Source organism: Vigna unguiculata, chromosome 6, assembly GCF_037176805.1.
Source record: "Vigna unguiculata cultivar grain cowpea cultivar isolate G323 ecotype 2 chromosome 6, ASM3717680v1, whole genome shotgun sequence".
In the NCBI taxonomy this organism is placed as follows: Eukaryota; Viridiplantae; Streptophyta; class Magnoliopsida; order Fabales; family Fabaceae; genus Vigna; species Vigna unguiculata.
The window spans coordinates 36,720,040-36,732,178 of NC_140797.1; the positions used below are offsets into that span (position 1 = coordinate 36,720,040).

General features: G+C 25.3%; 1 protein-coding gene across 1 annotated transcript; it reads right to left on the bottom strand.

Moving 5' to 3' along the window:
- Positions 1 to 3,151: 3,151 nt before the first annotated feature.
- Positions 3,152 to 4,831, bottom strand: LOC114189206 (tetrahydroanabasine acetyltransferase-like). The gene has a single exon (XM_028077918.2). It carries the CDS (start codon positions 4,815 to 4,817, stop codon positions 3,441 to 3,443), a length of 1,377 nt encoding a protein of 458 aa, XP_027933719.1. The 5' UTR covers positions 4,818 to 4,831; the 3' UTR covers positions 3,152 to 3,440.
- Between the last annotated feature and the right edge of the window lie 7,308 nt (positions 4,832 to 12,139).

A 12,139-nucleotide genomic window follows, 5' to 3' on the forward strand; every position in this document is an offset into this window, starting at 1 on the left:
TGATTTCATCATTTGATAACAAACATACCATAAGTGTAACTGTCTATATAGGGTTTGGTGTATATGCCCAATTTCAAAGAAAGAAAAGAGAAGAACGTCAAGGTATGTACCTGAAAGAAGACGACGTACAAATACTTGAAGTTGGAAGAATGAAGACATGAGACAAGACAAGATGTGCAGCTTAGAAAAAATTAGGTCATAATATTTTTTACTTTTATATATATATATATATATGAGTATTTTTGTGAATTAAAGTTTAGTAGGTACAGATATTCACGGGTACGGATACTATGATAGTCGTACCCGCCTTGTTAACGTACGGGTATCAAAAATATCTGTACCTGCGGGTAGCAGATATCCATTTTTAATATTCATTTCCTATCCGTTGCGGATTTTACCCGCGGATATATGCGAGTACGGATTTTTTGACATTCCTAAATGAGATATTTATAAGTAATATCTTATTTTATTAATTAAATAGAGAAACATGCATGAGTGTGTAATCTAGAAACTAATATTTTTGTTAATCAAAATTTAGGTAACTAATGTTAGTGATCAATTTAAAGACTAATTTATAATAAAAAAATATTTTAGTTCAATTTAGAAACCAATTATAATTTTTTGAAACTATTTTAGTTAAAAAAAATTAATTTTTAAATTAGCATCTAAATTGATCACTATAATAACTAATTATTTTTTATCATTAAATTTGATCATTATTTAAGTTTTTTTTGCAGTGTATCTCTGTGTTCATACTTGTCATTTGACATATTTCCATTTTTATTTCATTTTCATTTAAATTAATAAAATATTAATAATTTATTAAATTACATAAAAACTTTATATATATATATATATATATATATATATAATTCTCTTATTATTTGGTTTAGTAATTTTTTTTTCTTTCTCCACACGTTTTCTTCTTTTTTTTCTTTTTATTGTTTGCTTTATTCTGTATTTACTACATTCACTCACATATGAGGTACTGTCCCTATTATTTCAATCTTGATTACAAATACTTTTTTCATGTAATTATATTCAAATAGTGTATTATTAATTTCAGTAAACTAAATAATTTTTAGCTCTTACATTTGATTTTTTTTATATATATTTTTATTGATTGTTTATTTTTATTTTTATATGCAAATGTTTGAATCTTTCAATCTTAAATTTTTAATTATATAAATCCTTCATTTATTAGGTAATTTAAAAAAAAATCTTTAATCTCTTTGTTACTTAATTTTTGTTTAATCTCCTAACGACAAGAAATCCATAACAAATGAGATGTAAATAACCTAAAAACAGTACATAAAAAATGAATGAATCACCTCAATACATGCATATCCTTCTCAATTTTCTTCATACTTCATTTTGAACTTCATCGCAACGATCTAATGAAAGAGAATCGAATAATAATCGCAAAAGATGGACTTAGAAGAATCCGTAATTAGAATAGTAGCTTAATTGCCCCTCCCGTGTGCTTGTGATGAATGTCGATATGTGATTTTTTAATGGCGGCGGAGTCATCGGATTCTTTCTTGTGCTCGCTGACATATGTATTTCTCGTGATCAGAGAGCACAACGTCGAAGTCGAAGAACTCGTTTCTCTCATTAAACCTGGCTTGAAGACAAAATAGCACGATGTTTCCAAGACCGGATTATTGTTGATGCAGTAAACCTCATAAGCATCAATATTAATTATATGTGATTTTACGTAAAAAAACACTGGCGAAACTTAGAGATGACCAGGGAAGTCATAGTTTTCCAATTTTTATTTTTATTTTAAATTTTATATATATTTATATATTTTTTTAAATTATATTTATGTATTATTATATTATTTAAATTAATTTTATATTATGAAAAATTATAATATAATATAAAATAAAGATAAAATAAAAAATAACTTGATAAAGATTTATTTAATGAAAGAAATTAGGGTTTTGTTTCTAATTATAAAATAAATCATCAAGAAAGTGTAAAAGAAACAAAAAAGATAAAAAGATAAATTGAGAGATGGATATTGAAAAATAAAGATATTAAAAAATACATTCTCACATTATTTCTTAGAAAGAGGTTGAATAACACGTCCTCACTCGATCTCTTCCAAATTAAATTTTTTTTTAAATTAGTATAAATCTCAATCACAATTTTATAAATTTTTTTATGAAATTGATATAAATCCTAATTATATATTTCTCCAAACTAGTATAATCCTAAATTTTAAAATTTTGAAATTTTTGTGTTTATTTTATGGTTATTTTATGATATGATAATCATATTTTTTTATTCTATTATCATGTAATTGTTTTAAATAGAGAATGAAGATTTTTTATTAAAAAAAAATATAATTTATATATAAATAATCCTATTTGGCACCGGAACTTTTTGTCCAATTTATATATAAATAATCCTATTTACTTCTTGTAGATTTCTAGTCATAAAAATAAATATGTAATATTGTCATTAGGCATTATTATTGATTTTTTTTATGAATTATCTTTTAAAAAATAAATTATAGATTTTTTTTTTGCAAAAAGTAATCCTATAAAAACATAGATATTTTTTATGAAAAAATTATAAATAATTTCTATGAATAATTTTTTTGCTTAAAAAAAATATAGTGAAACTTAAAACAGCATAAAATTTAATAAATGTTTTAAATACAATAAATTAACATAATATTTTGTTTTGTTTTTCTGCGCAAAAGAAAATTAAATAAACTTAAGCAAAAATATTTATGTTTTTCTTTTAATGCTTTTTCTCCCAAATATATAGATTCGCAGAGAATTCTAAATTCTTTTCTTGAAAACAGTTTTAACAGATATTTCATACAAAATTTTATTAGCAAGAAAAATATTTTAAATTAACAAATATATATATATATATATATATATATATATATATATATATATGTAAATTCGTAAGTAATTTTACTGGTATTTTATGCAGAAAAAATCTAACCGTAAAACTTGTAGATATTTACTGCCAAATACATTTAGTATCAAATATCAAACGAATTTCATACGAAATTTTTTTTAAAGAGAAATGTGCATATTTTCTTGCTAAAATATTTTTTAGAAGAATTTGGAGATAATAAGTAATTTTTTAGTAGTGATGCCAAATTAACTTTAAAAACTGAGCCATATATTAAATCAAAGCGGGTAGTAGAAATTAAAATGCCATGTGATGAGACATTCTAAAAGTAATTATGTAATAAAAGAAGCTCCTACGGGTGACAGCAACTGCATTTTAGCCTGAATCATACTACAAACACGCCCTTCATTATATAGAAAGGACCCACGCATGCAACTAGAATGCGATCAAATTTGACTACAACATAATAATACACACGGGTTAAAAGCCTAACCAAAGGTGGCATGAACAGATCTCACACATTTCACGCTGTTTTATTCATCCTCATATATAGTAAGTGTTCAAATCAAAAGGGTGAGAGCATCCATCTCCTCCTTGAACGTGAGCAATGCAGGAGCTGGTAGAGACACAAAAATACCAACCCCTCCCTCCATTGAAGAATCAAAGTTCCCAAGAGCTGAGAAAATGCATAAATCAACACATCCAAACATGTCAGAAGGCATTGGTACAACATTCGAAATTTCTTTAACTCCAAAATTTACATTTTCAAAGAACTTCAAGTGCCTCCAATCAGTCAAGGCAGTGAATGCACCACTGGCTTCAGCCTTGAAATTATTTAGTTCAGTCTCTAAAGTGTTCATGAAGTTTCTGACATAATCACTGTTACTAGAAACTTTCTTGCTTTCTTTAATGAGCTTCACAATCTCATGGAGTGGTCTTTCATTGAGTTCCCTCATTGTTAAAATAACGTCAGCATCCACAACAACATTTCCATAATACCCTTCTGGCAAAGGATCTTGCAAGTGTCTTCTCACTCCAACTGTGATATTCAGCTTAACTTTCCCATCGTAGTTCAATTTTAAAGCCCTAGATTTAGACCTCCACACATATGCAGCTAGTGATTCAAAAGTAGTGAAGTTTTCGTTCTCACCTGATTCCTTCATCAAACTCATCTTCAGTCTTTTGATACTCTCACTGTCCACCTTAATGCACTGATGCATGAGAACTTCTGTTGGAAGAAAGGGTGAAACTGCAGCTGAGGCATCGTCCAAAAAATCAATTTGCAATGGGTTTTTAGTGATTGATCCCTTTAGCCTATCTCTCTCCCACACAGGCTTCACAGAGGGTTCAGTTTTTCCCCTTGCAAACTCCATGATGGCTTTGAAGAACTGACATGCTCCAACGCCATCACAAACAGAATGTAACAGCCCCATTCCAACGGTGAACCCCCCACAAGGAAAGTTTGTGACCTTGAACACCAAGGGATATTGGTGGCCACTTTCATCTTCAGAAGGAAGGTCATACACTAAGTTTTTTGCACTTTCCATGTCAGTGCCATCCCAGTAATGGAGAGAAGAAAGCTTGCAAGTAGCATTGGCTTCCAAGAACGGAACACCTTTTGCATTGCAGTTGATTACGAGCTTTCCATCAGTGTGGTCTACTAGCCTACCTGCAAGAGGATAGTAATAGAATAAAGCCTTTGAAAGTGCTGCTTTGATCACATCAGCAGGGTGTAGCAGTTGGTGATTAGGGCAACTAGGTTCATCATGATCATCAACTTTTGATCGATACACATGGAGGGTATGGCATAGGGTATTAAAAGAAGGTGTGTGGTCTAGTGTAGATAAAGGAAGAATAGAGGAAGGTGTTGGTTTTGATGGTTTGATAAGAACAACTTCTTTCATGGCAAGTTCGAATGCTGTCTTTTCAGTAGCCATTAAAATAAAGGGAATCTAAGTATGTAGTTGTGAGATTAGAAATCTGAGGGTGCACTCTTTAAATAGAGAATTATATCTTGACTTTTTTTTCTCTTACTCCATTTTTTCTCAGGCAGTTTTTAGGCGTTTCCACATTTAGTCCTTTGCACACATGCTTTTTCTTGAACTTGATAGTTTCTATATCCTGCATCACTCAATCTTTCATTCTATTTCCTTTTTAAGCTTTAATTATTTTATTTTTCGATTATATTATAATTTTCCTTAAATATGTGGTAATATTTAACGACTTTTTTATGATAACTATCGAATTAAAACTCTTGTATTACTTGAGTTCATTAAATATTATTTTACATTTTAATCAATCTTCTACGATAATATTTTTTATTACTTTTTTAAAATATTCTTTTATTACTATCCCGAAGTCGCTTGTACTAGTTTTTAAAATAAAATAATTAAATATTGTATTAGTTTTAAATTAATAACTTAATTACACATATTAGAAAAAACTTTGTTCACATATTTTCACAACTACTTGTTCATTTCTGTTTAGGAAGATAATGATGAGTAAAACTCTACCAATAATGACATACCAATAATGACATATGGATCAATGAAAATGATTTGAGGAGTCAAAGTTGAAAAACTTGTTTAAAGAGTTTATCATAGTTCCTCACTTTATTTGATTTGATGTAAGTTTACATTTATGCATGACAGAAACAACCTGTTTATTTTTTTTTGTAATAAATGATCAGATCCAAGTAATTGGTAGATTTATGTTGCAACTCAACTTTGATAGAAACGAAAAGCATGAACTGTGTTGCCAAAAAAGGTATGTCAACCCAAAATTGAAAAATTTGTTCAAAAAATCTAACATAACTCCGCACTTAATAACACTCTACTCTCCACTTATGTATGACAACAAGAACGAGTTCATTTTTTGTAATGACCGATGCTGATAAAGTAAATTGTGCTTTTATGTTAAAATTCAAATTTGAAAGAAACAAAAATAATAGAGGTGTGTTGTCAAAAATCTTTGGCTAGCCAAAGTTGAAAAACTTGTTCAAGTGGTCTATTGTTGTTCCCCACTTAATTTGATGTAGGTTCTCACTTCATGACTGCAATAACCAATTCATTTTAAATTGTGTTTTAAATTTATAAATTTATATTTTTCAAATAAATTTCTTACATCATACTTTGATATTACTTTTTTATTAGAATTTATATTTGAAGTAGTTATATATAAAATTATTTGAACTATACTTTTTTTTGAAATATGATTTTCAAATATAGTTGAAATAAATTTAAATTTATAATTTTAAAACAAAATTTAAAATATCAAGTTTAATTTCGATATCAATATAATATTTATATAAAAATTTAAAAAATAATGAAAAGACACAATCATATAAAATTAATTAAAATGTAAGTGTATTATTTAATGAACTCAAATCATAAATACACTGATGTGATGGAGTTTTAGTTCAATAATTATCATAAAAAGTCGTTAAATTTTATCAAATATTATTTAAGAAAATAAAATAAAATAATTAAAGATTAAAAAGAAATAGGATGGAAAATTGAGTGATGCAGCATATAGAAAATGAAAGACGTTACAACTGTGTACAAGAAGTGGAATATGTGTACAAGAATCGAGTAAGAGAAAAAGTAGTCAACATATCATTTCTCTTTGTAAGTATTGTATTATTTTATTTATAGTCCCACGGACATTAAGGGATCTTTAATAAAAATGTACCATCACATCTTCATAGTCCCACTGACACAAACCCGCCATTAGGTAACAGATTCTGTTTCGACATAAAAATATGTGCATAGGTTATCAATTGAGGACACATGCACGCGTGCAGGGTTCATATTTCTCTTTCGACCGTATTTCAGTTTTTATTTATTTTCGTGTAAATTATTAAAATATTAATAATTTATTAAATAATGTAAAAACTTTATATATATATATATATATATATATATATATATATATTATATTATATTATATTATATTGGTATTTAGTTTTATAACTTTTTTCTTTTTTTATTGTTTGGTTTATTTTATGTTTATAAAATTTATTCATATTTTTCAGGTATTTTCTATCTTATTTCGATCTTAATTTTAGATTTTTTTTTCTTCATATAATTATATTCAAATAGTAAATTATCAATTTCAATAAATTAAATAATTTTTAAGTCTTATATTTAATTATTTATCTTTTTTTATTGATTGTTTATTTTTATTTTTATATGAGAAGGTTTGACTTTTTTAATTTCGAATGTTCAATTGCCAACTTTATTTATTAGGTAATTTAAAAAAAAAACTTATTTTTTTATTTTTTTGTTACTTAATTTTTGTTTTATTTGTAAATTTTTTTTTTCACTTAAATAATTTTTATTATTTTTTAACCGTTCAACTAATTTGTTATCTAAAAAATATTCTTAAATTTTAAAAATATCTTATCTACTCTCGATTATAATTTTTTTCCAATATATAAAATAATTCGTTCTCAATAATTCTCACTAGCTTGTTATGAAAGAAATAATTAATATTTGGTCATGACTTGAAATTCCAATTTCTAAGAGTGGTAAAAGGAAAATACTGTTGACGGGTCGTCATCAAACACGCAAGAGAATCAGATTTGTGAGGTCTTCAGTAGTGTTCGTATAACAGCAATTATATTATAAGTCTGGAACTTGTTTCATGTTATAAGTGTGGAACTTGTTTCATGTAGATAGAGACAACTTCTTCTACCTACTTTTGGAACACCAACTATGATCCAACTTATGAGCCACGTCACCACGTGAATCACAGCTACATGCATCACAAATAAATATCAACATCACAAGCAAAAAATCATCACAATAATTCTTGTTGTATTCATTTTCTGTTTTGCAGCTAACAATTCCATCAAACCACAACGTTTTTTTTTCTTTTGTCATTTTCAGTTGCGGCATTGATATGTATGTGTACATATAATATTAAAATCAGATGAATTAATTTTATTATGTGATTCATTTAAAATATTATGATGAATTTAATTATAATTTAATAAAATATAAAAATCTATTAAATATTATGAAAAATCATAATAAAATAAAATAAAACTCAGTCTAATTTGATAGACATTGATTTAAAAGAGGGAATTAGAGTTCTTTTTCTAAGATACTTTCATAATATGTTTTTAAGAATACGTGAGAAGAGAAAAAAAAACAAAAAAATAAATTAAAAAATAATAGTGGGAGAACGTGTTAAAAAATATATATTCACATAATTTTTTATAGATCAACATTAGTGTTTTATTATGTGAGAATCTTAAGATTCAATAATAATTTTTTATAATGAATTATTATTACATAAAAATTACAAACTAATTTAGAGTTACTTCTCTTTTTCCTTTTAGCTTTTCACCGGAAACATGAAATGCTAACCTAATCAGGAAAACAAGCTGTACAAACGAAATAAGAAAAACTAAGCAACATTAATAGAAGAAAATACAAAAAAAAGAAACAAGATTAAAATAAAACATTTTTATATCTTTAAAGGTTTTATGATTGAATAGTCTAACACGATTTTATTATCTTTCGAGAAAACATGTTAAATGTTTAGAAGAAATTATGCTTCCATCATTATATGAGAGAGGTTTCTTTTTATTGTCGGTCTTGTCTATATATTTTTAATAATGCTAGCATTGTTCTTGGACCAAAAAGCCTAAGAAATATAAATCATATAATAATAAGTCGTTTTCTGCACCCAAAACATATTCGAATGGTACAAAATTTTATTTTTATAAATATTTTCGTAAAACATTATTATAGTAACAAATTTGTGAAATAAATTGCATATTTAGTTTTTGTGTTAAGTTAAAATCAATTTGAGAACACCATATAACTTTTCTTAACATAGGGAAAAGAGATTTTCTATAAATAAAATATACACAAGATGGTTTTAATTTATGAGAGAAATTATCCAACACAACTAATTGGAATTGAAGGTTCATACTACACTAAAAGAATCATACCTCATGTCATCTTTATAGAGATGAAACTTGACTACGATAAAAAATAAAAAATCATTAGAAATAACCATTCACTTTTTATATAAAAGTTATTTTAAAACCTTTTTATTAAGGACGTTGAACATTTTTTAAATATACTTTAAGAATGAATTTTAAATGTAACTATCCTATTATGATGTGAATACAATAAATAGAGAGAAATTATGAGACATTCCCACGTCACAGATTCCTAAAATTGAATGACAAGCATGATCGAACCAGAAAAAGAAACATGAGGCCGCGTTGGGAACAGAAGAAGACACATGAGGCCGCTTTGGTACGTATACATGATTTAACGAAGAACGTATAAGGGAATTTGTATGAATTTGAGTAGATAAATATATGTATTTTTTTGAGTAAATTTAGAGGGTGAAGTAAGTAGATTTGAAGATAAATTTTATAAGAGTTAGTGAATGATTTGAGTGATGTGAAAGATTAAAAAAAATTTAATAAAAAAATTTTAAATTACTAAATTACCCCTATGACAAAAATAAAATTAAATAATTATTAGAAGAGTTAAAAATATTAAAATTTAACAACATTTTAATATATATTCATATTTATATATATATATTTTATTATTACTAATTATTATACATAAATATAAATAATAATAATAATAATTATATATATTATTATTTTTTAACAATATTTTAATTATTATTTTATATATAATACTAATTATTAAATATAAACATATTATCATTTATTATTATAAATTATTAAATACATTAAAACATCAATAATAAAAGACTGTTTAGTAATGATCATTAACAGTGGAGACTGGTGTGAATTGATGGTCCTAGGTTCGTATGGTTCGTATGGTTGGTAAATATATTTTTGATCTTTTTAATTTTTAATAAAAATTAAAATTAGTCTCTTTTTAAAATTTTTGTCCAATTTAATTATCTAACTTTACAAATATTTAGATTTAATAATTTTAATTAAATTTTGTTAATTTTATTTAACATTTTAAATGCGTTTCAATACATTTTTTTAGTTAACATTAAAATATAAATATATGAAACCGTATAAACAATTCAAACGTTACCATGAAAGACACATTTAAAATGTTCAATAAATTTAATAAAATTGAGTTAAAAAGATTAAATCCAAACTTTTCTAAAAGTTAAAGAATTAAATTAGATTAAATTTTTAAAGAAATACTAATTTCAATTTTGACAAAAAAAAATATATTTAACCCATAAAAAAATAAAACATTATTGTTGCTTTTATCCATATATAAAAATATCGATAAATATATAAGGATGTAATATGAAATCTTTAAATACTAAACTTTCTTTAAAATCTAAATAGTTGATAATAGATTTTATACCACAAAAGTGTGATGTCTAAATTACTCTCATAAAACATTATTTTCATCGAAGTCAACAAGAAACAATTTCTTTTTTAGTATTATTTTTTTCATATAGATTTAAACTACAATTACTTTTTTTTTTTCAAAGAACATAACAATATAAAATAACAAATAACATAGTAGTAGGAGATGTTAGAATGAAAATAAAATAATAGGAACGTGAGATGTGAACTTATGCTAATAGTCAAGATTTTCCCTCTGTATAAAATGGAAAATCATGTCAACTTAAGTGCATGTATGTGAAGATGCTATTCTTATCAATGATGTCACATGATAAGAAATATAAGTTCTTTTAGTAGTGAGAATTCATAATAAGACTAATTGTGAAACTCTTGATTTGATATTAAATTAAATTATGTGTAATCCATCATTTGTGAGGCCGTGACAATTCTTTTCATATGAATTAGTTCTTAAATAGATACTTAAAGATTAACTACGAATTATTGTTCGGGTTGATGCACACAAGGTCTACTATTCATAGTTTAGGGTTAGGATTAATGTCTAATTTCTTTTACTTTTCTTGCTTTGTCTCAATGTTAGTGTAGACCAATATTTAGAGTGTTCTTGTTATTGGTAGCACTCCAATAATTTCAAATAAGACTTGCATCTTTGTCTTATTGGAATTGCTAGCACAAACTTAGTCTATTCTTGCTAAAAAAAAACTTAGTCTATATTCTTACTTATCCAATATCGTCATTGCTTCTTTTATGGGAAAAGACATTCATGGCCTATCATGATTTTAATCCATTGTGGAAAATACTCATCAACTAGCGCCAATTGTTTAGGAATTTTGGCTTGTGTCAGAGTTTCAACATGTTAACCATTCTTTTGGACTAGTTACGTATAGTTAGTGGTTATTAAGTTTATGATAGATTTTTAAAAATTTAAATATAATTTATTGTTAGAGGGTTGAATTAGCTTACAATATTTAACACGTTTTAAAAAATAGTCAAGCCAATAATATGTCCTAAATTAGAAAAATAAATATATTTCATAGTTAGAATTGGTCAAATTGATATTAATATTTTGATTATATTATATATGCGGATTTGTCTAATCCATAGACTTTTGAAACAAAAGTCTGTAATTATCCCCTACGAATATAAAAATTGTCTCTCATTTTTATTTTCATTGTATAACTATATAACTAGCATACTTATTTGGTTCATATATACATGCTCAATTATTTATTAAATATTTTTTAACCAAAAGTAAAAAAAAAAACAAAAAAACATAATATTATAAATAATCATTGTCAAATTGAGACACTTTTTTTTCTTCTTTTCAATGAAAAATAAACAATGGAAAAATTATAATTATATGAATTTTAACATAAATTATAAGATAAATTAATATTATTTTAGTAATTCAAAATATAGACAAGTTCAAGGATTAAGTAATGATGAATACATACATTGATTTTCATCTTTGTACTTGATTTTAAAAAATTTAAATAACACTTATATCTATACTCATGCTCGATCAATCCAAATATGCTTAATTAATATCGAGCGAGATTCAAGTTATACTTATGGCTACGAGTTTTTTTTTCTTTTTTTCTTGCCGATGTCACTCAAGCACGACATTTTTCTCATTTAGTTCTCCTCTTTTAATTTCAAAATTGTATTTATTTTTATTTTTAAAGTTAGCTTAGTCGATAATAACTAATAAATTTATAATTTTAGTTATATTTTATAGTTAAAGTTTTCTAACATTAATTTTATCTAAGCATGAAAAATAACATTACTCTAGCTTCCTTTTGAATATAAAAATGACATATTTTTAGTACTTCCCTTCATCTTCTCACAAACTCTTTTTATCCCCTTTCAATCTTCTCTTTCTCCTTTATATAAATTTTCTAATCATCTTGGTACGTTGATATT

What these genes read in the sequence shown, in the direction of transcription:
- LOC114189206 (XM_028077918.2), bottom strand. Translation starts at nt 4,817, where the DNA reads ATGGCTACTGAAAAGACAGCATTCGAACTTGCCATGAAAGAAGTTGTT.